Source organism: Solanum dulcamara, chromosome 6 (assembly GCF_947179165.1).
Source record: "Solanum dulcamara chromosome 6, daSolDulc1.2, whole genome shotgun sequence".
In the NCBI taxonomy this organism is placed as follows: domain Eukaryota; kingdom Viridiplantae; phylum Streptophyta; class Magnoliopsida; order Solanales; family Solanaceae; genus Solanum; species Solanum dulcamara.
In genome coordinates, this window is record NC_077242.1 from 55,203,623 (window position 1) to 55,231,561 (window position 27,939).

The 27,939-nt window shown below is 35.9% G+C and overlaps 1 protein-coding gene across 3 annotated transcripts in view; it reads right to left on the bottom strand.

The window, feature by feature from the left end:
* LOC129891169 (protein TRANSPARENT TESTA 9) overlaps nucleotides 1–26,560 on the bottom strand; it is a 34,118-nt gene extending 7,558 nt beyond the window's left edge. Inside the window, exons 1-14 of one of the 3 annotated variants that reach the window (XM_055966440.1) lie at nucleotides 26,025–26,560; nucleotides 16,781–16,832; nucleotides 16,581–16,657; nucleotides 16,328–16,461; nucleotides 16,143–16,239; nucleotides 15,973–16,030; nucleotides 15,179–15,287; nucleotides 14,960–15,080; nucleotides 14,684–14,801; nucleotides 13,604–13,932; nucleotides 12,636–12,724; nucleotides 12,491–12,561; nucleotides 4,611–4,718; nucleotides 1,077–1,142 (exon numbers count right to left, since the gene is read on the bottom strand). In XM_055966440.1, the coding sequence (XP_055822415.1) occupies nucleotides 1,077–1,142; nucleotides 4,611–4,718; nucleotides 12,491–12,561; nucleotides 12,636–12,724; nucleotides 13,604–13,932; nucleotides 14,684–14,801; nucleotides 14,960–15,080; nucleotides 15,179–15,287; nucleotides 15,973–16,030; nucleotides 16,143–16,239; nucleotides 16,328–16,461; nucleotides 16,581–16,657; nucleotides 16,781–16,832; nucleotides 26,025–26,077 (1,482 nt within the window). In that variant the 5' untranslated portion in view covers nucleotides 26,078–26,560. Of the gene's footprint in view, nucleotides 1–1,076; nucleotides 1,143–4,610; nucleotides 4,719–12,490; nucleotides 12,562–12,635; nucleotides 12,725–13,603; nucleotides 13,933–14,683; nucleotides 14,877–14,959; nucleotides 15,081–15,178; nucleotides 15,288–15,972; nucleotides 16,031–16,142; nucleotides 16,240–16,327; nucleotides 16,462–16,580; nucleotides 16,658–16,780; nucleotides 16,833–26,024 lie in introns of all 3 variants that reach the window. The other 2 variants (XM_055966439.1, XM_055966438.1) reach the window with 2 other exon arrangements.
* Nucleotides 26,561–27,939: the final 1,379 nt, after the last annotated feature.

Consider the following 27,939-nt stretch of genomic DNA (forward strand, 5'->3'; position numbering starts at 1 on the left):
AAGTTTTACTAAATACAACTGTTACTTGTCTCAAAAAAAAAAAAAATGGGAATGGACAAAAAAATCTTTCTAGAAAGAACTGGTTGGGGCATGACACTCTCAAGCAAATCATTTCCTGATATATATACATTAAACCAGTAACAAAAGGCCACCACCACTGATGAAGGATGGACCATACAGAGATGGAATATCAGTCTCAGGAGGACATGAATGACTTAGAGAGTGATAGGTTTGCAGATTTCTACAACATACTTAACCAATTCACAGGGGTGAATCAGGGTCAAGACAGATTATGGTGGCTAGGGAATTTCACGTCAAATCATCTTACCATCTTATCTGCTGAAGTAACAATACTGACACCCAAGTTGAATAATGGCCCTGGAAGCATATATAGAATATCAAGGTCCCATACAAAGTTGTTTGCTTTGTCTAGTTGGTAAGAAATTTTAACTTTAAAGGATCTTACCTCTAGATCTGCACCCACATTGGACACCCACACCCGGGTCCGAGCAACTAAGGCTGAAACTGGTGTTGTTGATGTTCAGAGCTATATCTAGTAGGCATTTGGACATAAATTTGGTTGAAACTTGGGGAAAAAAAAAGCTTTTGAAGTTGAAAATGGTATTTGGAAGTTGAAGTTGTGTTTGCACATGCATTTCACATGAAAAAAAGTTTGTGAGCAGGAATAGTTGTTCACTTGAAGAACTTGTTTTCAAACTTGAGAAACTTATCTTCAAAAACTAACAAAAGAATCATAATGGAATTTGAAAATGGAGGAGGAAGACAATCCAAATGCAATAATTTCTGAAACGCAACCTCAAGGACAGAGGTATGTCCAATGAACGACTTCTTCCAGTTCACTTGAACTAGCAAACGTTAAATACAACCGCTTCTCCGCATGCTTAAAATATAGTTACCAAGTAAATTTCCATGTATTACGTTTTAATGATTCATGGAAGCCAACATATGTGGAATGTTGCTAAAATATATTACAAACTAAGCACAAGGAAAGAACAAAAGAAAGAACGGGCGACAACAAAAGATAACACATGATAGTCCATGGACAAAATACATACTTGAAGTCTCTGTCTACGAGGACTCACTGTAACTTCCTTGCACACGCATAACAATCCATATTTCTCCTGTTATAACATTAAGCTAAATAGAATCAGACATGGTAGCTTATATGACATCACCAAGCCAGACAAACATTAGAGATTATTTCATTTTTAATGTCTTCCTACTCAGACAGCACAACCAAGAAGTGACTGAAATCTATGTTGCTCGCACTCTTCAAAAATGCCGACAGGTGTGTTGGATCCTCCAAAGTTGTGCATTTTCGTAGGAACCAACACGGGTGATGCAGCATTTTTGGAGAGTCCAACAAACATAGAGTAAAATAGCTTAGGTATTATGATATATACTTACTTTACTAATAGGTATAAGATACAATGATATATACTTATGTTGTCCCAATTTTATGTGATGAACTCCCATTTGAGGTTAATCGTCATAACTTTGATCATAATTCTTCAGTTATATAAAACATTTGAAAACCTGATCTCAATCGAAATAGAATTCTAATAGTAATTCTATATGTTCAAGTTTTAGTTTTACATTGAGAGTTAATGTCATCAATTCAAACTCAAAGCTGGATAGTTTTGAGGAGGAACCCATCGGCAGGCCCTTAAAGTTGGCACCAACTTTCACTTACACCTCAATAGGCCTTGTCTATTTTAAACACCCGTAATAGGGGCCCACTTTGTCATTTTCACACTTTTTGTTGATATGGAATAGTGAGTGTGATACACTCATTAATGGCGTGTGAGAGGCTTATATTCAGCCTATTTTATTTCTCTTCTTCTTCTCCATTTCTCAAGAAACTACCTCCCACCATTTTCCCAAGCTTAAACTCCTTCAATTGAAGGTTGGATTATGATTCAAATCAGTTCTCCAGCCTAATTTCTTTTTTTTGGGTCTTCTTCTTCATTGTATATTTTTCCAGATTTACCATCACTGGCCTCACTTTTTCACTAGAAAAAAACCCACATCTTATACCCTCTTTCTATAAGATATAGAGAGAGTTTAGAGATATGGGACGACATGGTGGGGGTGGGGGTGGGGTGGAGGAGGGGGTTTGGAAGTTGTTTCTGCAAAAGAGATTTTTGGGTGTGGTGGAGCAGATGACCCCGAGGTGGGGGGTTTTGTAAACTACTTTTTTAGAACATTATTTTTATGTTGTTTATTAAATAGATTTAAAATAGTTTTGTTTCTTTTAATCTAAGATGCCACATGTAATCATTTAATTAGTTGTTTGCCACGTTATCAACAAGTGTATTACACTCACTTAATATTTTTGTTGATTGTCAAAAAAGTGTCAAATGACACAGCGAAACCCTACTATGGATGTTTAAAATGGACAAGACCTACTTGAGGTGTCTAAGTAAAAGTTCGTATCAACTTTAAGGAGTTGTGGATGGGTTCAGCCTAGCTTTAAGTTTTAACCACAAAAAAAACTATATCACACATGGCACATGGAACATTTTTTTTGTTGTACATCAATGCTTGAATCAATAGTCCTATTGCTTTGAGTAATATTTTGTACATGGATACTATGAAATAATTGGGCCAAAAATTTCAATTGTTAACATATAATGAGTCAATACACTTCTAGATATCTAAGCATAGCTTAGAGATGAAGCAACAGAGATCGAACATAGAACTACATGGCTATTTGGGTCTTGAAAGTTCATCACTTACTCATGAAATTCTATTCCCTACAAAAATATAAGATTTTGCTTATAGAAGACAGAAATTTGTGGTATTGAAACCCGAAGAACCTCTCGCTCTTCTGTTATTCTTCACCTCTTTTTTATAATTAAAAAAAATGGGGGTAGGAGAAGAGGGAATGGAGAAGGGGATTACAAGGAGGGGAGGTGGGAAATCAAACCCTCACCAACAAGGTGAAAGTTCAGGTAGTCAACCAACTGTGCTACTAAGATCCCCCTTATTCTTCAACTCTTAAAACTGAATGTTGAATATTGCATGTCTTCTACTCAGAATAGTTGCATCTTATTACAAAGCTCTACGATTTCCAATTTACTTTACTGCAAAACATATACTGAGACACATTCAAAACAACAGTAAACAATCCAACCAAATACACACGTAGGTATCTTTTGATATGGTCTAGACTAGCCAGTCAACTTGCCGTCAGAGAAAGTTGAGCTTTTGTGACTCAATCAATCTTTCTACTCCAAAGTACAGACTAAATTGTGGATGAGCTGCCTTGACATATTATATGGATGCCCAATCTGTATGAACATCTTAAGGAGTCGTTGGGAAATAGAAAGATTTCACGTTCTCCAATGAAAAGGACCGAGCAATAAGATTAGAGCCCTGGATTAACAATCGAATAATTTCATCTTTATCATCAAATTCCCTTTAGGTAAATCTTTTCTTTTTGGTCACGAGTATACTTCAGTCGCACAACAATGAAAGCATCGAAAGTGCAAAACCTCGCCATATATTTTCAGTCTACATTATTTCTCACATATTCCATAGATTGTGAGGACTTCATTTTATTGATAATGGTTTAATCCCTGAGAAAACATATATAAGACTTGCCTGCCAAAGAGTCACCAAGAAAGTGTTCTTTTAATGTTATTGATACTGGTTTAATCCCCGAGAAAACTACAGGAACATCATGAGAGCTTTAAAACTTGTCTGGAAACAAAAAACACTTTATCAGTGCAAAATCAGTTCTACCACTGAAAGGCACTCCTATTCCTTACATCTTTCTTTACAAATAATCTTATACTACATGAACCTCATGGGTACACCAAACTGGACTAGAAAGAAAAACTAGACTCCCGTACGAAATCATTTACTACCCCTCATAGGCTCTCCTATACTTTCCTTCTAAGTACCTATATAAGAGCAAACGACCAACATCTGATGCTCAATATTTGATTTAACTTTATTTATTTCATGTGGAAAAATACATATTTTTATTATGGAAGCTTCTTTATTTTCATGATAAACTAAATGCTAAAGGAAGAAAAAAATGACAGTCCCTCACACTTCAGTTCATGAAATGAAAATGAGTTTGTGATTGCTATCTAACCTACAATACAACTGACAAGTGTTGGCTTCTTTAGATCACATATCACTTTACTCCTTTCATTTAATAAGTACTGATAAGAAAATGGACCTTGGCGTCACTCAACAATGAACGCTAGCTCAAGAGGTTAAAATTGCCCAAGACTGTATAAGGGAAAAAGAAATTACCACATTCCACACTGATGTGAGACTCTAACAAGTATCATACATCACTATTCTAAGGAAACTTTCAAAAAATCAATAACAGTTTCGCAAGTTAGGGAGGATTTCAAAAGCTTCAATAGTTAAATTGCCAAGTAAGGATCTAAAAGTTAGATTTGCTACTAGATAGGAAAATAAATGTCTACTATATCATTTCTAGAAGGGCTAAATGAATTTGGATGTCACAATGGGTTGATAACTCAACTCTCCATATTTAAAGGAAAGCACCACATAGAAGAAATTTAAAATGAGAAAGATGGGAAAAAGAACCAATACTGCAATAGTACCTTCAACTTTTGGAAGTAGCAATCCATTTCACTACCTATTCCATCCTTTACCATATTTTCTGAGGAAAAAAGTTGTTCTTCTGCAGATCCTTCACCAACCAAAGCTTGCTGTAGTCACAAAACAAGGCAAGAACTATACTTACAAATAATCAATAAAGTCGCCAAGCAATACATCCTTTACCACAAGAAGTACATATCATATTGAATGGAAACAAATAACGATGAACTAGCTAAAGAAGGCAAATACAAAATGTAGCCACTGGACGAACTGCTAATCAATAAGTTAGGTCAGCTTTTTGATTTTTGAAGAACCGAGAAATCTCTGAGTGCCAGCGGCATGTGGTTCAGAACTTGGTAGATCATGGATTCGCTCCTCTACCCTTCTTCACTTAAATACCATCCTTTTCCCTGCGGCAGGGTTCAAACCCATGTCATACGCCTAATCTACACATCACACATCGCGCTCTTACCACTAGACCAAAGCCCTAGGAGCTTATTGGTTCTATCTCCTCAAACTGGATTTAGATAGATATGAGGAAGAGATTTCAGGAATGCTAAATTAGAAGACCACATCCTGCTCACTTCCATCAAGAGAAATAACTGCCAATGGAAGCATCTTTACAACACAAATGCTCAATAGTTGTTTTTTTGATCAAGTAAAAGTATTTCATTCAACACAAATGCTCAATAGTCTCAGCTAGAACATTGTAGAGACCCTATTTTCCAGTTGACGTTATCATTTTTTACAAAAATCAGTGTTGAGTGTCTACCTCCGACAAGGCCACAACATAAATAGATAGCTAAATCATCAAAAATCTGGTTCCAGAACAAGAGGTGATAGAAGCTAAGTCTCTGCTTTCATTTTACAAAGTTATGCTACAAATTTAATTGAGTGAATAGGTAAAAAACCTCCTAACTATAATCATTTGCAAGTTTCATACCTAAACTATTGGGTGTTCACACAACCTCCCTAAACTACCATGAACTCATATTAAAATATTCCCTGGAGGAATATGACATGCTATGTGAACATCACACTCCAAAAGCTCCCCAAAGAGTTCCAAATGGCAGTACATGTGGAAAATAATTGAGTGAATAGGTTAAAAACCCTAAGTTATCAACATTTTTCAAGTTTCATACCGAAACTATTGTGTGTTCACAGAACCCCTCTAAACTCATTGTGCCAGGTGGACTCGTGCCAGGTGGACTCATTTTTAATACCTTTTTCATCTTCCACGTGTGTCTCTCAGCAGGTTATCCCAAAATTTTAGCTAGATATTCAATTCGTGTTTAATCTAAAGAGAGTTATAGGCCAGGGGGTAACAAGAACACTCAATAGTTCAGGTATGGAACTCGCAAAATGATGATAATTTGGAGGGGTGGGGGTGAGGGGGGTTAACATATTCGCTCAATTTAATCTAATTAACTTATCTACTCTAGATAATCTAATTAAATTGAGTTAAATGGTTAAAACTCCTCTAAACTATCTAGAGTATTTATCAAAAACATTAGTTTATCTAGAGTAGGGAGATATCTTACAGTAAGGGTGCCTCATTTCCACAAGGCAGATACTTGATGATTCTTCCTTTTGGACAATGTATGGTTAAAGTTGAAACAAGTACTTGAAGTTCAATTTGAAAAATAATAATCCCTCTATTTCAAATTATGTGTCTTAGTTACTATTTGAAAAGTCAAAGAATATTTTCTTTGACCACGATATTTTCAAATCTTTTCTAAATATCTTCTATTGTTAGCACTGTTACTTATAGTATTTTTTATGTAGTTTCTAAATATATAAATTTTATTTCAAGAAAATTGCAGATTCTAGGTCCGAACTTACACAGAACACTAGTATGACCCTAATACTCTGAATCAAGTCACACAAATTGAAAAGGGGGAGTACTTGAACCTGGGTATTTACACATAACTTTCACTTGGAGAAAAAGTTTAAGTTTTGTAAGTCAAAACCATTATATCACTTGAAATACACCTCAAGTAAGTTTTTTTAAAAAAAAACATTATCTCAAATAAGTTTTCCAACATCAAATTCACAATTTCAAGTTGAAGTTATGGACAAAACAGCAAAAAAAACATAGATTTGCAAATACTATAACATTACTTGCAAATAGTATTTGGTTTAAAGTTATACCCAAACACCATAAGATTAACAGTTGGAAGATTGATAAAAGGCAAGATTCAGCGCACTATCTTAAAAAGTACTCATGAAACATTAAAGATTTCAAAAAGCTGAAATAGAAAAAGGACCTAATCGGTAAAACATATTCTAACTCAAATCTAGCTACTATGCAAAACAGAGAAGGGACTAAAATGCCCTTAAACTATGTGAAATAAACAAAAATGCCCCAGTTGATAGTTTGGTCCAAAAATGTCCTTATTGTCACTTAACGGGTCAAAAATGCCCTTTTCTAAATAAAAATGATTATTTCTTTCTTTTTAAACACATTTTTTTCCTAATGATATTTTGTTAATTAGAAAATGTTTATCCTACTTCAACTCGAAAAATATAAGAAATAAAAATATTTTCAATTTTATTAGAAATAGTTAATTGCTATCTAAATGAAAATTAATGGCGGAGTTACTATGATCTTATATATATGACCAATATTATCAGTTTAAAAAGTACATAGAGTTATTCTATTTTAATTGTTAAAATGAGATTAAGAAGAAAAAAAGATTATTTCCTACTTATTTTATTAGTTAAAGTGATTTTAAAAGAAAAGAAACAAGAATAGGGTTCTTTAAAAGTAATATTTTTATTGGAATGCCCTACAGTAACCCCGTCATTAATTTATATTTAGATAAGGATTAAAAAATTTAATAAAATAGAAAATATTTTATTTCTTAATATTTTTTACAAATTGAAGTAGGATAAACATTTTCTAATTAAAAAAAATCATCATTAGGAAAAGAATATGTTTAAAAAGAAAAAAACAATATATTTATTTGAAAAGGGGCATTTTTGACCCATTTAATAACAATAGAGGCATTTTTGGACCAAACTATTGAAGGGAATGGCATTTTTTGACCAACTATCAACTGAGGGCATTTTTGTTCATTTTGCATAGTTTAAGGGCATTTTTGACCCTTTTCTAATGCAAAAATGGTGTATATGCAGACCCCACTTGTGGGATTACATTGAGTTTGTTGTTGTTGTAATATTGGATCATCAAGATGACTGGAGGAGACTGATCAGAGCCAAGTAACTTGTAGAAAATCAGTGGGACTAAGCCCCCTTCTCTCGCCATTTTTCCGCAAAATTTTAGGATGCTGAAATTCATGAACTTATAAACACCAAGATTTTATCAAGGGCTGTACCAAAAAACATGCTTTAAGCATGCATGTAATTACACTCGAATCAAGAGGTCTAAACCTACTGAGTAGATCTCCAGAAACTTAGTTAAAAAAGTTTCTTGTTTAATAAAATCTATCAATGTTTAAGATGCATACGCAGAAAATATTGAAAGAAACAATGGCAACTAATCAGCACCATTGCTAAGGATAGTAAAGTGGAAAAGCTAGTGGCACCAAGAATTTATTCTGTATTACAGGAAACAAGCAATAATAGGACAAACAGGACACTTAAATATTTTATTAATATCTCAATAAAGTATAGCGGGAACCTTATAGATAACAAAGTTATGGTGTAAGATTCACGACAACTGAGTTCAAACTTCACGGATTCTAATGCTCCCTGTTCTTAAAACTTGGGACCGGTTTTCCTCGGGAAAAAAAGTAATACATACCATAAAGCTCATTAAAAGAGCATGAATTGAGAAGGTTCTGAGTAGATTCATGCCGATGCAGATTTAATTGAACCTTATCCTTAATCAATTTAACTCAACCCAATCTAAAGTTAAAAAAACTGTAACTAGATTCAAGAATAAATTCTTTATTTTTTTGAGAAAGGTAACAAAATTTCAAGGATTGATTTAATAATTTTAAAATGTAAGTTTCACATGTAGTTACAATTCTGCCAATGTGAGCTTGCTCACATTGCCGGTCCCAAACCCAGATAAAGGAGGGGGGTTGCAGTAGGTCGACAACTTGCATAAAACTAGCAATTTTCATGATAAAGCCTAACAATACAAATATCATAGGGATGTGCACACGTTACACTTACGCCGTCACCCAATGTGATGGAAAATAGGCAAGGGTTACCAATTTACCATCACCACGCTACTTGATTGTGAAGGACTATGAGCGTGGGGGACTATGAGCAAGGCTCCCCCATATCATGGAAGGGTATAGGTAAAGAAGTTAGTTATGTCCCATCAGTTTCCGGATGTGGTACAAAATCGGAAATGGTTCCCGTAATATAGACAAGTGTAGTTAAAGATAGCGATGGTTTTGACCAAGCACACGAGGAATATGGATATGTCGCAAGAAGATTTAAGTAAACGTTATCCAAGAGTCCACTTTAGCTTATGATTTGGTGGGATCTAACCCATCTTAAAAAAAGGAATTCTCACCTAATAAAATTTAAGAATGGGTATAACCTTAGTCAAATAGACTTAATTCTAACTACAAGACGGATAGAATTTCTCATGCAAGATTGTAAGGTTATACAAGAAGAAGAGCTAACCACCCAACATAGGTTGGTGGTAATGGATGTAAACAGTAAGGGAAGAGTAAGAAAGGAGAAAACTTGCAAGCAATCAAGAATTTGGTGGTGGGCATTAAATGGTGCTAACTAGTTGGTGTTTCAAGAAAAACTATGGGGTGAGTATGGGACTTAGAGGGGGACACAAACATCCTGTGGAAGAAAATGTCAGGCTGCATTGAAAAAGTAGCACGTGAAGTGCTAGTTGTGTGTAAAGATGTAGGACCTCTACCACAAGAATCTTGGTGGTGAAATGAGAAGTGCAAAGAGTTATTAGACCTAAAGGGTGTGCTATAAGAAGTTACCAAAAGAAGATGGAAAAGCCTTTGAAGTGCATAAGAGAGTTACCAGTGAAGCTAAGAAGGCTATTAGTAAGCTTTAGGGGAAGCCTTCGATATCTTGTACCAAAAACTATGGACAAGAGAAAGGGAGAAAGCACTATATAAAGTAACACGACCAAGAGAGAAGAGGAGGACTTGAATCAGGTAATGTATATTAGGATGATTCCCAACAACTGTTAATAGAAGATAACGAAATAAAGAGGTTATTTTCATCAATTATTCAACTCAAACCATGATACAGATCTTCTGGATCTCCAAACATCTGTGCACAATAGGAACTTTAGCTACATTCATAGAATTAGGCTGGCCTAGGTAAAGGATGCCATGAAAAATATTAGGATCAGAAAAGCCTTCGCCCCAGATAGTATCTTCATAGAGGTATGGAAGTGTCTTGGAGAGATTAGACCAAGCTATTTAATGTTATATTAATATGTCATAGGATGCCCGATGAGTGGAGAAAAAGTAACCTGAATTCAAATTTATAAAAACAAATGAGATATCCAAAGTTATGTGAATTATCATGGCATTAAACTTATGAGCATACAATGAAAATCTGTGAAAAAAAGTGATACGAGCAGAGACATAAGCACATACAAAGATCCTGTTTGGATTTATGCCTAGTAGCTCTGGTACAAAAGCTATATTTTTCGCAAATGAGATTGATGGAAGTTTATTGCAAGAGAAAGAAATATTTGCTGATGGTGTCTTGACCTAAAGAAAGCATATGTTAGAGTATCTAAAAAGGTCCTTTGGTGGGTATTGCAGACCAAAGGAATTCATATTAAATATATAAATGTCATGAAGGACATGGATGAAGGGGACGGCACTAGTGTGAGAATAGTAGTAGGAGATACAAACGAATTTCTAATAATCGTGGGTTTTCACTAGGGATCAATATTGAGCCTGTAATTACTTAACCTTGTGATGGATGAGCTAACCAATACAATGCAAGATGAAACCATTGGTATATGCTATTTGTCGACAATATTTTGCTAACTTATGAAACCAATGAGGGTGTCAAGTCAACCAAAAGCTTGAATTATGGAGAATCACTCTAGAGAATGGGGGATTGTTTGGTTGGAAGACAAGTTGTGTTGGATTTTGTTATCCTGGTATTATTTCTTATTGACTGTTATGTTTGTTTGGTTTGAAGACAAGTTGTGTTGGATTTTGTTATCCTGGTATTATTTCTTAGACTGTTTGGTTTGTTTTATTAAAAATAATATGCATTACATGATTTCTAAAAAGTTGATTGTTTACAAAACTACCCTCCACCTTATTTAGTAGAAAAGGGGTTTGAGGAATCAGGGGTGTTTTTGTCATTTTAATTGTTTTATACCGAGATCAAACAAGGGATAAGGCAGTACTAAATTTTTATCCCAGAACTATCTATGCTTGTCCAGCATACCAAATGACCCCTAAGAGTTTTAGAATAAGCAGTAAGACTGAGGTTTCATTTGTTTACAATTAATGAAAGTCTTAATCTTAATCATTCAGATCTAAATCATTCAGTACGTTTGTTTTTCTTATTATACAACCAATTAATGGATCTGAATAGGTCTAAACGATTAAGATCTATAACCAAGTCTTAATATCATTAAGATGTCTATTTAAGAATTTGTACAAAGATGACAGTTCATCGCTACTTCATCTACTTTTACCCGCCACCCATAACCAGCATTTCAGCCACAACTACCACAATTGTCAATCACCACCATCCTCAGCCCAACAACAACTACCACTACCGTCAATCATCAAAATCAATCGTCATCACCATTAGCCATTATTTGCAATCATCACCACAAATCATTATTGCATCAACCTTGAAGTGAGATTAGAACGGATTGTGGTGCCTAAATGCAAACAATTCAAAAATTTAGGCTAATTGTTCCAGTAGATGAAGATGTTACACAGAGAATCAAAACCAGACGGTTGATAGGAGAACTGCAACTAGGGTGTTATGTGATAGAAGGATGACTACCAAAGTGAAGGACAAGTTCTACAAAACAATTATAAGACCAACAATGTTATATGGGAGTGAATGTTGGGCCTCTAAAATCCAACACATCCACAAGATGGAAAGAAGTGTCGCAGAAATGTGGATATTACGACAAGTGTGTAGTCATACAAGACTAGACAGTCAAAAATGACCACATTCCTTAGATGTCTCAAGTAGCACATCATGGATAAAATGAAAAAGGGTCGCTTGAGATGACATGGCCAGGTCCTGCGTCAACCCCTTTGATGAATCGGTCCGTAGATTGAAATCACGGTGAATGAAGGTATTTAAAAGGGAGTAGGGAGACCTAAATCACTCGAAAGGAAGTTACATCGAAGGACCTACGATATTAGAATTTATGCAGACTTGTGAAAGATAAGGAACAATTCCAAAACAAACGATATTGGAGATACCTATTATTTGAGAATTGTTTGCCCATGTTGACACTTTTACTTTATGTCCTATACTTTTCTAGGAGTCATTTAGCTTCTCATAGAGTCATAAGTTGGTACAAAATTTAAAGAATTCTAGTTCAACCGAAGTAACATGGTTGGTGGGAGTTCATATTAGCCAACTCCTACTTGCTTGGAAGTGAGGCATAGTTGTTGTAGTAGTATCACATATAGCTACATTCTATTATTCAATTAAAAAAAGGTAAATCAGTTTTATGGATGATTTTGTTAGTCAAGTGATAGAACATTCACATATAGGCAATAATAATTATCTAATATCATAATTCATAAGGTACCTAGATCTTAAGCTTTGCTATTGTTGGATAGGCTTTTCATATTCGCACCTTTCACACTCCAAAAGTTATAGTATGGAACCTACTTTAATAGCAACTAGTGAAAACAAATCTTGAAGTTAATTTCAGAAAGATCACTTTCCGTATAATGATATCTTTACAGCTGCAACATACCAACAAGAGTTTCTTCTGTTGTTTTCTTTGTGGAAGAATTCCGAGAGCGTCAAGCATTGATTCTTCCAGCTCTGCAGGCATAAAGGTTCTTATAAGAGTGGGGCAAAGCATCGGAAGGAAAAGAACCACAAAGCACTTATATAACCTTTAGTCTGCAATAGTGTAGCCAGCATGCTTAAAGAACCCGAAACTTGAACATCATCACCAGTAGTAATATAAGAAAGTAAGGCCTCCCTACAGAACAGAAAATTTGCAGGAAAGAAAAGCAATAAGTTTAAGAGGTTTGGCTGCTCGCTCCAAATGTACTCGTTTACAATGTGTTCTACTTATAGGTGTAAGACACAACAAAATAACCAAAGCGTTCAACTAGTTCTAAATACTATTTACTGCTAGACCATCTAAATAAGAGTAGAAGACAGAAAGAAATGAGATAAGTAAAAGAATGAGAAAAGAATGACATAATTGTTGTGTAGAGTAGAGAGAAAAACGAAGAAACATACAGAACAAAATGATCAAGAAATCCTACAGACAAACATAGTAATAAGAAGATACGAGATATGATAACAATTAAAGGGCAGCCCGGTGCACTAAGGTTCCCTCTACGCGCAAGGTCCGGGGAAGGGATATGATAACAATTACTTATTAAGAAAAAGCTAAATGGTTAACCTTAGAAAAAGTGAAGTGGAAAACTAAGATTCGATGACTGAGTTAAGTCAACAGCCTCAGAAGTTCATAGCATTTGACAATCAGACAGGTTTCAACTATTTATTAAACAAAAGTCGAAGAAGTTATTGTCTTAACCATGAGAGCCATGATAGGCCAAAATCTTGCCAATAGTCATGACTTAAAGCTTCAAGTGTTCTCTAGGGAAGTTGATAGAGATTCTTCTTAAAGTAGAGTGCTTTAGTTTATTCTTCAGTAAACACTACATCCCTGTAATTACCAGTTACTGTTCGTCCAAGACAATAATATTTGATTGTGATATGTTTTAATGATAGTTCCACCCAGTGCAGTGTTAGCAAACTTTGGTTTGTAGCAGGCACCTAACAAATTGGTAGCTCACCTCCTTTACAAAACTACAAATGATCAAGAATAAGATGGAATGTGAATTACCTTAATGCAGAATATGTACTTCCATGATCTGTTTGTAAAATGTCATTTTCTGGGTGACTATTTAAAGAGCTGGATATGTTTGGAATTAAAACCCGTAAACTTTGACCATGAGAATCTGATCTGAAGCCACCATTTTCTGAATCTTGATTTTCATGTGACACATCATGGTTAACCACGAAACCATTCAGTTTAGCTTCAGACCTTGGGACGAATGTTTCTATATCACAAAGAAGAACAACAGCAACAATATTCGCCAAATCTTTTATCTTAACAATGCGCAAGATGCAACAGAGTAAATACAACGAAGTTGCGGTTCCAATTCCTGTATCCTACATTAAAGAAACATGAAAGTTAACGACTAGACATACATAAGCCACAACAGACTATTGGGAAATAAAGTTCCAGCATACAATGAAAACAACAAAGCCGAGGGAGGAAACCAAATCCCAAGAAAAACTAGATACACGGGCTCTTGTATTGCTTTCCTAATGGAAGCGGGAAAAAAAGGGCCAAGGCAAAAGTTGATATGTTGAAGAGTCTCATTGTCCCCCATTATCAAATAGAATTTCCACATGCTTAGCCATGAAGAGAATCAGGCTCTCATGTGAGCGGGCGTGTTGAAGACATAATTAGATGAGATGGTCGCACGCTTCAATATGGTACCATAGCACACTGTTATCTACTTAATTATATCTCAAGGGCCAAGCACATAGAAACTCTTTTGACAGTGGGTGACGGTAAGACTAGAAGCCAAAGACCTCTGCCCATATCGATACTTGAAATGTGTGACTCTCTCATATAAAAACTCTTCTTTTTCAATACGGTTAACCGCACCCATCCACATTTCCTGCCTAGGATCTCAACAGTGGACCTTTACCTAGGGGCCTTTTACCTCTTTGCTCACTTGACAACTTGATTCCTATCTTATGATTGGAGGAGAAGCATCCCACTACGCCAAAAAGGTTAATTTAGAGGCCTGATCTAGTAAAGGCAAGGACCTTAAGTAAACTTTCTAAATGCTAGGGCTCCTATCTTTTTCACTACGCGTGTAAAGAAAGCGAGAGAGGTTTAGATCATTACACTATCTTTAACTACTTCCATCCGTAAAGAAGGAAGTATTGATGGAAATATCAGCACCTTCAACATGAGGTCCGTTATCAGCCTCCCAATGTCTGGAATCCCTGCTGAAATAACATCACTAAAGTAATAGAGGTTATCCTCAATCTCATCAACAGAGGAAAAGATAGAACCACTGGTATCTGGACTCATGCACCTGCGTCATAAATCACATGTCACCCAGCAATAGGTGATGCATAACCAGTTTCAAGGACAACATAAAAATAAGAAACTACTTACTTTGAAGCATTAACCAACTTGTCCAAGTTGATGCATTGCTCCCGGAAAAATTTGACCAAGTTCGAAAAATAATCGGCATGAGGATCACCGGCAACAAATTTGTTAACAGCCTCATCGCCAACTGTGAACACGTTGTAGGTCATTTAATATACTACCAAAAACACTGCGAAGGAGGGAGAATATAGAGATATTTAGAAGAAGTATAAAAAGGAAGCTCACCATGATAAACATTCAAGGTTAATGCACGTACTGCAGTTCGAATCATGCTTTCTTCATGAAACGCAAAGCGTATTGCCTCAACATAGAGTGGAAATGAGACTACTTCTTCCTATTCAAAGATGTAAACCAAATGAAATGCAAAGGATGAGAAACTACAGAAGATAAAAAGAACGGGATGGATGCTTTTTGAAAAAGAAGATACATGAAAATGATTGAATTCCGAGTTCAAAAACAGATTGGTAGAATATATCAAACTAATGAACCAAGTTTACAATCAACAAAACACTGCAAGTCAAAATCATTGCCCTGAAAAAAGCAGACAGTGCACCTATTCTATGGTTCACACTCCAGCTTGCAAGCAGAAGAAAATCAAAGATGAAGAGAGACCTCTCCACCACTGCCCACATCTTAGCTCTCCCCATCTATCATATCTGACTTTCTCCACTCCTAAAGCTCTCAATTTTTAACTAAGGACCTCTAGTTCAGTCATTTATTAACTTAGTTCTTCTAAGGTCCGTAATGAGAAAGCAAACCAGCAAATTGCAGTACAAAACTCTTTTGGGTCAACAAGTAGGTCAGTGAACGAGCTGAGCTAAGTCGACAAATATTATATTGGTATGCCTAGAATTCAAACAAATAGCAGCACAAAATTGTCCTGGGTCAACAAGTACGATTGTGAACTAGCTAAGCTAAATCAATGGATATTATATCGGCATGCCTAGAATTCAAACAAACAGATTAGTAACCTTAAAACTTATTAGGAAGTACTTAATAACTTCACAAATTAAACTTACATTATGAGTCTTCACAAGAAGGGAAATGGTGTTTTTGTTCAACTTTCCACTTATTGCTCTTTGTATATGCATGCATCCAGAAAACCAGTGTCAGCAAGAAGCAATTTGACTAAAAATATATTTCAAAGGAAGGAAATGCCTCTAACGCGGCTGAGTTTTAGAAAACACACCTCAGAAAGGATATGTAATAAGACAAAAGCTCTTCATTACGAAAGTCAAAAGAATATGTTATAAGGTGATTAATGTGCTCATTACTAAACATGTAATCTGCAAAATTTGGGGAGGTGTCAGACTAACAAAATGTGTAAAGGCAAGAATATTGATTTAATAGAACACATTTCAACTGTTCACTTACAAATAGAATGCTCATTTTTTAAGTTCTGGATCACAATACTCATCGTCTGCAGCAACTGAAGTGAAACAATAACAGTTCTACTAATTCTTAATATACGTACAAACTCCCCCATCACCTGCTTCTCCATGAAAAACCTGCAGAAATGCGGACACACTTGTAAGGAAAAACATTACGTCAAAGAAAGCTTGTTAGTTCTGCCTCAGGCTAAAATAATAGTATACACTAAAAGCGAAACTCCTTAGCAGAGACATACTCAAAATAGGCCACATCATGTTGATCACCATATGTTATCAACTCCGCAATTGATCTTAGTGCCTCAATCACAAAATCCTTCATGGCACAAGAAAAGATTTAAATATATGAAGAATAATCATACCTGATCGCAGGAAAGCATAAAATAAATAGTTACAGAAAGCAGAGATAAGGAGGAGACCAGAAAGGTAAAGTAATTACCTTGTTGACCTCATTAACAACTTGAACTTTCATCAGCTGATCAGTCAAAAATCTGCACAATAGCCAGGAATGCAGCTTAAACTTCAGAATGATCAGGAACTGTTATAGTAAGATGGACAATCATCTGAGCATCACGTACTTAAATTTTACGGACTACTTTTCTTTTCTTTTTTTAAAATCAAATTGTGGTCCGTAGACTGATTTATTAATAACTCAAAGTATGAAAAATCAAAAATGGACCAACGGCCCAAAATTAAATAGCAATAATGAAATAAAATGCCCAGGTCCAAAACAATAAACCCGGCCCAAAAAACAAAAAATACAATCTAAAGGTTTTAGGTATCTCTGGGAAGATTATCCAACAGTCTTCTCCTTAGGTTCCACCGGCACCTGAGAATGTTGTGTGAGGCATGTCGCTGGAACCGCTGACTTAAGCTACTTCTCCTTTGGGTGATCTTTATGATTGTGCCTCCTCTAGTCAACGGTGAACTCCGTTTCTCTGCTTCACATTTCCAAGGTTTGGAGTTTGAGATTCCCCTCTCCTTTCTAGATCTCTTCATTCCTCCTGTTTCTAAAGTTATTTTTTTCCTCTTATCTCCTAATACAGGTGGTCGGGCTCTCTTCCCAAGGGACCGAAGAAGAAGAAGATCGTCATCTGGATTCAGCTGGTTTATCCTTGGTAATCCTCCCTACCCTTCTATATTTTGTGGATCTTCGAGCAAGTTGACTGATACATTAGAGTATTGACCAGGTCCAGGTGAAGTCGGTGTGTGCTCTCAGCTGCTCAATCTGCTCTTTTAGGGTCTATTGTTGGTTGATTTTGCGTGTTTTCACCCTTAATGCTGATACTTGTGCTTTGTCTATGTTCAAGATCTTTTTTCCAATGGGTGGAAGATCCTAAAATGAATGGAGAAGGGCCTAAAATGCTCATCAACTATTTGAATTGGTACAAAATTACCATCCATCTACCTTTCGGCCTCAAAATACCCTTGACGTCAACCTTTTGGCTAAAAAATACCCTCGATATTAACTATTTGGTTCAGATTTGCCCTTGTTTTTACCAGCTTCCCTAAAGTATAATTATTAAATAATCCCCAGACCCCACATGATGGGATTATACTGGGTTTGTTGTTGTTGTTGTTATTTATTTATTATGTTGTCTGATCTGATTGGTCCAAATTTAAATTTTTCTCAAATAAATAATAAAAAGTAAATATAATCCATATTTTGACATGATATGCTTGAAAATAAATTTTGATTTTAAATCAACTCCCGATTTATTATAACCCCCTCATAATTAAGGATCCAACAAAAATCAATACTTGCCCGTCTGATTGTCCTATAAAAAATTTTATTATTTTGATTAATATAGAATCTTCTATCAATTATCCAAATATATTGTTCATTTCCTCTTTTTATTCTTTTTTAAAAAAATTATTATTCTTAATCAGGATGTCAGGGACTCAAACTTGAAATGAACTTATATGTTCATATTCATTTAATTTGTATCATTATCATGATGGGGTGGGGATGGGATCTAAGAAAAATTTAATTTCATTCTTTTATTTTGAATATTGGGTGCATACAAAAGAAAAATGCGATATACATACATAGTTGCATAGCTAAATCATCTTCTATTAAACTAATTATTTCTATATGAACGTTGCTGCAATTTTCCTCCTTTTTTTCTCCCTTGTTTTGTCATAGTTAAAAAATAATTTAAATGGTGGACAAGACCCAAAAAAAAAGTGGCATAGAAAGTAGAGGGCTAACCTTTTTTTTATTTTTAATTTACTATGGAATTCAAAATTAGGCCAATCATATGAGCTCATATATTAAGTAATTTTAAATTATTTTAACGAAAAAGGGCCTATGATGCCCTTAAACTATGAGATTTGGTACAATATTGCCCTTCATCCACCTTATGAGTGAGGGCCGTTAAAAATAAGGATATTTTTGAGCCAAAATGTTGACGTTAGGGGTATTTAGGAGACAAAAGGTGGATGGAGGGTAATTTTGTACCAATTCAAATAGTTAAGGGCCATTTTAGGCCCTTCTCCGTAAAATGAATGATATTCCTGTAATTCTTGTTGTCCAATAGTTGTATTAGCAACTGAATCTGCAAGATGATTCCGTTTCTCTGAATGTGTGAATGACTTGAGTGTCTACATTGTGCATTATGTCCTTTTTCTCCTCCACTTTCTCAGTTATTTCCTGTGGTACCTTCCAAACCTCTTGTATTATGTTCTTTCGACATAGTGAGTCTTTTTCTAACTGAACATTCATCATTCTATGTCTCCAGCCGTACCTTAGGTACTCCAGGATTGCCAGTCTCTACTTCAATGTTTGTAATGATCCCAGTTCCTTTTCTTGAGCATATACCAAATCACCATTTTTGTTCCTCAGACATAACTTATATGAGCTTGGACCCCGGATTGCCCTTGTTTGCCCCATCAATATTGCACTCGACTCTATCACCTTCTGGGAATCTCCATTTTACACTACAATAGTATAACTTAGGCTTGTAGTCTTTCAGCACAGCAATCACAGTTGGCCTCTTAACAGGAAAGCTTTTTATCCATGGATAAATCATCCTGGCCAAGTGCTTAACAATTGTTTGCACCTGAAAGATTGAGACAGTTATGAATCCCATTCAGTTTCCTTTACTTGATCGAACAGCCCCACCTTGAGAATGTGATGTTCCCATATGTCTCCTTGAGTTCCTTCTCTTTCATAATTCCCACATGATGATTGTTGGGTATAGCTCTGTTACCACCTACAATTAGGGGGTGCAAGAGTAGCCTGCAATACGAACTATTTTTCCACTACAACTTAAGCAGCAGAGCTTGTCCACATGTATTATCATGCTTTATTACATGAACTTCATTATATTAGAGCAAGCTCACATTGGCAATCCCAAATCCAGATAGAGGAGAAAGGTTGCACCATTGCAGTAGACTGATATAAGACAATTCATAATGAATCCTCACAATACAGACATTGTCAGGCGTGCTCACCTAAGCTAACATTACACTGGCACCTGGATGTAATGAATAATAGGTTATGGATTCCATCACATTGCCGCCTAGATGTGGAGTATGAGCTACAGTTCTCATATCATGGATGTATATAGGTTAAGAAGCTAGTCACGCCACATCAGTGTCCGGATGTGCTGCAAAAAGGGAAAAGGTCCCACGTCATGGATGAATGTGGGTAGAGAAGCTAGTCACGCTAACTTTATCAAAAACAAAGAAGTTAGTCTCGCCACTTCAACACTGGGGTTTGGCGCAGAATAGGAAAGGGTTCTCTCATCATAAATAGATGAGGGTAAAGAAACTAATCCAAGAGAGTAGAATTTGGAAAGGTAGCTAGAATATAGGCTCGTTGACAAGATAGCTGGTTGAATTAGTGGATACCTTCTTTTTTTAATCAAGTAAAAGTATTTTCATTCACAAACATGGCCAAAATGGTCGCACACAAACGATATACCAAAAGGTAAAGAATCAACAACAGGATATGATTCTCTACAAACTTCACCCAATTATCTATACAACAAGGCACTTTTTATGTGCACTAAAAGAAAATAAAGGAACGAAGATTACTCGTAATTTGAGAGAAACTCGACTCTACTCCTTCAAAAGCTCTCATATTTCTCTCTCCAAACAACCCACATTAAAGCAAGTGGGACCACATTCCAAGCCTTTCGTCTTCTCTTCATTCCCCCTCTCTTCCGACTAAATAAAAATCTTTCACAGTATTTGGCATCACACGTGGAATGTCAAACCACCTAAACATATCTCACCATAACCTCATCGTTAGTCTGCTATGAAGAAGAAGATGATCCACGTCCTCGCCCGCCTCCTTACATTGTAACACCAACTAACGCAAACAGCTTTCGCTTTCTAAGATTTTTTGTCATCAAAATCACCCCTCTAACAACTAGCCAAGTGAAAAGGCACACCTTTCTCAACACCTTTGGAATCAATAGTGCATTACATGGAATTGCATGCTCCTCCCTAACTAAAATCTTCTAGTAGAAATATTTCACAAAGAATACTCCATTATTTCCCAAGCCCCACCACCAAACATTGGGGTTATCAACTAGATTGACTTGCCTATGAAGACTAACAATCTTTGTAACTCAGTCCATGGTGGTCCCCGAGGCTACATACAAAGATGGAACTTCCCAAATTTGAAGGTGGTGAGATTGATTTGAAGGCAGAAAATATTTTTGTTACTATCTCGAAGGAGACATTCTTGACCTCTTATCTTGGATTAAGTGAGAGCAAACTTTGCTTTATTAGGATCAAATTATAATTGGTCTTGTTTCCACCTTTTTGGTCATTTTTAATATAATTTTTAAATATTGAATATTTCGTTATTTAAATCGTTTGTCTCAGTCACTTGTAGTTATTTATCATTCAATGAATGATTGATAAAGGATCCATTTGTATTAAGCTAATCCAATTAGAATGCTTGGTACTTTGTAGTTGTACATAAGCAAAATGTTGAAAATCGTATTTACACTTCCTATTTCTAACCATCGGGAAGATTCATCCTAAATTATTCCAGCAAATAGCAGAATCGTGGCTAGGGAACAATAATAGCGACCTACCCAATTTATTGTAGAAATTTTCGCGATCAATGATTGGACCATGCAAACTAGGAATGCTTTTTCTTGGTGAAACAAATTACTCGATTTATTTTCATATCGCTCATGATATATAACTTAACTGGGACGTCCATTTCAAGTGCATACCAAACAAGTTTTGTTCATGAGTACCATCAAGAATTTCTGAAGCGCTCGGTCAAGTCACCAATGGCCAGATCACTCTATTAGTATGTTTTTAAGGTATGAGAGGAATTAAAATTTGATGTAAGAATTCACAGCCCAAGAGCAATGAATGGGGCCATGAGTTTAGCCCTTGATTTTGAGTAAAAATTAGGCCTATATTACAGCACCAGAGGGTCCATGTGGGCCATAATTAGTAAGCCCAACAAACAAACACCCTTTTAAGTCATGAGATAGTGAAGGGATATGGGAGGAAGAATAAATCACCACGATGTATGATGAAAGTTGACATGATGAAGGCATACGATTCAATAGAGTGGGATTTCATGAAGCAGGTCCATGCAAGTCTTGACTTTCCTAAAGTCTTCATAGGATGGATCATGTACTGTATGACCTCTGTGGCCTACACTATATTAATAAATGGGCAGCTAACTGAACCATTCTCAGCCAAGAAAGGGTTAAGACAAGGTGATCCAATATCGCCTTACCTATTTGTTCTAGCAATGGAATATTTATGTCGTCTTTTGAAGCAATTGAAGCAAGAAAAGCTCTATAATCCAAGGTGTAGACAGCTACAGATAGTGCAACTTGGCTTCGCCGATGATCTTCCATTGTTTAGCAAGGGAGACTTGGTCTCAGTTCAAAGGTTATTTCCCAAATTACAACAGTTTTCAAGTGCGTCTGGTTTGCAGGCAAATTTACAAAAATTATCCATTTATTTTGGAGGGGTGAAGCCAGAAGTACAGCAGCAAATCCTAGAGCTCCTTGATATGGAAAAAGGAGAAGTACCCTTTAGGTACTTAGGGGTGCCAATAAGTACTAAAAGGATATCATTGGTCCAATGTCAAGTACTATTAGAACGGGTGTTGAGCAAAGTTGCATCTTGCACAGCAAAGTTGCTCTCGTATGCAGGTAGAATACAATTGTTGAAGAGTGTACTGCTATCTATACAAATATACTGGTCCCAGCTATTCCAATTGGCAAAGAGAGTGGTGGAAAAAATAGAGAGGATTTGCTGAACATTTTTGTGGACAGGATCCATGGATGTATCCAAGAAAGAGTTGATATCTTGGAGCGGAATGTGTATGCCTATGAGTGCAGGAGGCTTGAATTTGCTAAATATAGGTATGTGGAATAAAGTTGCATTATGTAAGTTGTTGTGGAACCTATGTGACAAAAAAGATAAATTGTGGGTTCGATGGGTTCATCTATACTACATAAAAGGAGCAGTAGGTGATACACTAGCTAATCAAGCATCATGGCTGGTCAGGAAAATACTCAAAGTTGCCACCTATATGGAGGACGCTGGACTGAATGTATCCGAAGAAATGGGTGTTAGGGAAGTTCTCAATACGCCATATATACTTAAAGTTTATGGGTACCCTGCCTAGAGTGAGCTGGAGAAAGCTTGTGTGTGGTAATCCAGCCCCACCAAAATGGGTGTTTATGGCGTACTTGGTAGCTAATGGCAAGGTATACACGAAAGATAGGTTGATCCAATGGGGGCTCAATGTGGAACCACAATGTAAGCTGTGTGAAGGCGCAGATGAAAGTCTTGGGCATCTATTCTTTCAATGTCCAGTAGCAGCTGAGATATGGGGCCAACTACTGAAATGGCAGGGAATCATAAGGCCTAGTTGGGACAGGCCAACGGAGTGCGTATGGATCGAACGTCATAGTGGAACAAATGGAGCTCACTCAATCATTTATCGAATTGTCTTGGCTGGATGCATATATCAAGTGTGGCAGGAGCTGAACCAAGTCATATTCCAAGGAAAGAAATGAACGTCGGCTACAATTGTGCGATTGATAATCCAAGATGTATACTACTGCGCTTCCAAGAAGCCTAAATTAGCTAGAATTTTGTTCGGGCTTAACTTCTATCCTAGCTAGAATCAGATAGATAGTAAAGGAGTAAGGGTGCACACTCAACACTAGGACTATGTCCAGTGTCTGTTCTTTGTTTCTTTGAGCTTAAGTTCTCACTTGGTAATAAAAATTTTACAATTACCCAAAAAAAACACCTTTTTTGCCAAAATTATATCAGGCACCACCAACTTTCTCACTCAATCATTTATCGAATGGTCTTGGCTGGATGCATCTATCAGGTGTGGCATGAGCAGAACCAAGTCATATTCCAAGGAAAGAAATGAACATCGGCTACAATTGTGCGATTAATAATCCAAGATGTATACTACTGCGCTTCCAAGAAGCCTAAATTAGCTAGAATTTTGTTCAGGCTTAACTTCTATCCTAGCTAGAATCAGATAGATAGTAAAGGAGTAAGGGTGCACACTCAGCACTAGGACTATGTCCAGTGTCTGTTCTTTGTTTCTTGAGCTTAAGTTCTCACTTGGTAATAAAAATTTTACAGTTACCCAAAAAAAACACCCTTTTTTGCCAAAATTATATCAGGCACCACCAACTTTCCTTCCTCCACAAATCATACGCTAAAAGCTCTTTATCGACCAGCCAGACAACATTCCAACCCTACCAGGTTCAAGTATGGGATGCTAAACGGCAAAATCAGATGGACAGAGGACTCTATTACCATTTTCATGAGAAATTTGCTCCAAGAGAGATGCAAATCCACAATTTTTTCTCTAATGGAGTTCAAGGATGTTGAACAATTAGACAACAATGTTGAGGCTAATGTTGCTGATGTCGAACCACCAAAAATGACTTCGTTGAAATTTCTTTTCATGCAATTTTGGGGCACTCTGTTAGTGCTACAATGAAACTTCAAGGGTCAACCAACCAACCAGTGGCAAGTTTTGATCCCTATGGATAGTACAACGCATAATTTTGTGGCTGAATCCGTTGTGGAGGAGCTTAAAATTCCAATAGAAATCATCCCAACCTTCTGTGTACATAGTAAAACTAAGAAATAATTCGCTGCAACAAAGTTTGTCGAAATTTTAAAGTCCAATTGCCAGGCCTAACCATTATACAAAAATTACTACCCTTTTTCCATGGGGGTGATGATTTGGTCTTCGGCATAAAATGGTTAGCCTCTGTCAACAATGTGCAAGCCAATTGGTAGGACAGGTTCATGAGTTTCAACTAGCAAGGGAAACATTACAAGTTGCAAGAAGTTAGGTCGGCCCACTTAGCAACAACTTCATTTCAATCTCTCAAAAAAACATTTAGAGACATCAAGTAACCAAGTTCAGACACTTCTGCATGATTCCATTCTATGTTCAATGAGCCAACATCTCTGACACTATTTAGAACACACTCCCGCACCAAGAGATATAGTTGGATATGCAGTTTGAGCACCACCTCCTCTTGGTGAGCCCCACTTGTGCTCAGTAGTAGTATAAGCATCTATTACATTCTCTTGTTTAGCTGGGTCTTGTCCCGAAGACTTCTTGTATATTGTCAAAAAGCTTAGAGGCTTATGTCATGCCTTGTACTTCATTATGTCACTCATTCACCTTATTTCATTTTCGGTGGTCACATTTGGGTTTAATGGTTTGTTTTGGTCCCTATTAGGACATGCATATTGATTTAGTATCTCCTTGCATTATTATCACATAGAAGTGTTGTGTGTTGAGATATATGGAACATATAGACTGTGACTTATGTAATAGGAATCATTCGCTATGGATGCCATTCATGGTCTCCTGGTTTCTGGATCATCATATTCATCCTCAAAACTATGTACATCCTGTTTTACTCTCACAATCGATACGAAAAAAAAGCACCTAAAGAAAAGGTTAAAAAATGCGGCTAGAGAAGGGCAAAAATAAGCAAAAACCCTAACCAGTTCATTTTTTTTATTGTTAAATATATTGTGGATAATTCATTATCCTCTTCTGAATTAAAGAAATGTATCTGTATATGATTCAAGCTTTTGTCAAAACGGAGCAATTGTAGATGACACAAGCAAAGAACCTCGATTATATTGCTCATCTGTAGTAAAATGAATAAATTCCAAATAAAGCCTTCGCCTAGGAGTATCGAGTCAAGGTGAAGGTTGTACGACCAAAAGATTTACAAGTTCAGCTTACACTTAAGTATTTGTGTCCAGCACATATACTAGTACTCTTCATACTGGGGGTACATAAAGAGCATTCTTCACTCATCAGTATTGTGAAAATATTCTAGACCTGTTTTTTGGATAATTGGGTGTCCGGGCCAGCTTACAAGTATTTCCCACTGGATAAATAGTTCAAAAATATATTCTTATGACTTGAAGGAAAGAAGGTAAATTGACTTTAGCTCCACAGTCTAAAACCACTTTGACTTTTGTTCATAGACATAATCCATTAGTATTACCTTCTTCTATACTTAACTATTCACTTACAAAATCAATGCCTTTTAGTTCTCTATATTTGAACCAAGCCTTATGATTCTAGAACCTTCCAAGGATCTATATCCACTAGTATTCCAACCAAAATCAACTATTTTCAGTTTTCTACATTTATTCAAAGTAATAAAGCGAGTTACCTGAATTCATCCAAGGAGAATCGATCTCTGGATCTCCAAAAGGAGAACCACATGGCGTTTCTAGCAATAATAGCAACAAATTGTTCTCACGCTTTCACCACAGCTTCATTCTCTTCCAAAACCGTGACTTCAATTGAAGAAGTCACCGCGATCATTGATTAACCTCTCCAATTCAAATTCTTCTTCACTGTAGCACAGAGGTATAGAGATGGAGATCGCAATAGAGGATTAGGGTTTGACAGAATGCAAGTTTGAGGAAATTTAGGCACATACAAAAGTGCGTGTTTGTGCGTGCAAGATGGAAGAAGATTGCCCTCCGGTAAAGAGGAATAAGCCAATAGAGGAAAATCTCAAAGTGGAACTCTCTCTTTCTCGCCTGAATCCCGATGTGGATTTTCTTAATTTACTATTTCCCTATTATTTTTGGGGTACTATTTGGTAATAGTATCTCGGATTCGGACAGGAGCTTGTATAACGGGAGTCGGTATTTGTTTCGGGTGATGAGAACTGTGGGTTTACGTGACTTTCAAAGGAACTTCCATCTCATCACGTGAAATTTATAGAGGCTTTTTAAGCTTTATATCAGATGGCACAAGTTTATATAATATATAATTAAAATAAGGTCATATTTTCATGATATCATATATATTAAATTTATTTATACATAATTTGAAATATTTTTTTAAAAAAATCAATTTGCAATTATGATTTTCATTTTTTTGATACTTAAAAGTTGATTGAGAATGATATTAGCACCACCCAAATAATTTCTTAAGACGTAACATCAAATTATCCTGAGATTAAATTATAGTGTTATTTAATTTGTTATTTTATTGGTAAGTTTGGAATAACTTATTTCGAAATTAACAATTAATACAGAGATAAGTTATCTCTCTTCTTGAATGGTATAGAAATTTCGGAATAACTTATCCGGGGATAAAATAGAGAAAATAACAAAAATATTCTTTTAAACCCTTTTTATACATCAATTTTCACATTCATGAATATTCACATTATTTTTAATACCATGTATAATAACATTTATAATCTTCACTATTCCTTATTTTTATGATAATTCTTTATACATTTTAATCAAAAAATTAGACTATACAAATATAATTTTTATTTATTAATTTATTTGACTAATTCTTATGTTTATTTATGTTTTGATTTCTCTACTACTAAATTACATATTTTTAAATATATATTTTTTAGTCACTTGAAAGCTTGTATTTTATATATCAACTAAAATGAGAAGATTAGTATTTTACAATTTAAGAGTAATATGTGCTTAAATGAGATGTTATAAATAATAAATTCTCTTTTACTTTAACAAATTTAAGATGAAAATTCTATTTTTAAACTAAATAATGTAATGATCCTCTAGGTTATTTTCGTCCTCTTCGATCTTTTCAGCATTTAGAGTTTTTCTGTAGTGACCCCAAGTCATTTATGACTTGCTGGCAATGACAGTTCGGTCGTTTGGATTTTATGCCAATTTCTCTAGTTTGGAGCTCTTGGTGTTTGAATGGTTGATTTCGGTCAAAACTCTAGGATAGCGACCTCAGAACAAAATTCTAACAATTCCATTATTTCTAAAATGGCCAAATTAGGTTAGTAGCATGGTCGACACGGCATCGAGCCTCACGGTGCGAGTTTTACCCATTAGGCTTTTAGCCTTTAAGCTTTAGCCTAAGGTTGACTTTGGTCAACATTTTTGGCAAACGCGTTCGTATTGAAATTCCGTCAGCACAGTTAGCTCCAAAATATTGAGCTTGGTCTGATACGACCTTTCGTTCATGTCTCGAGGCTTCCAATCTCATTTCTAGCCTCCTTGTAGAATTCGCAAAAATGGTGCATGGGTATGGGACCCACTTTTTGTCAAAACTGTAACGCCCCTAATTATTTAAGCTAA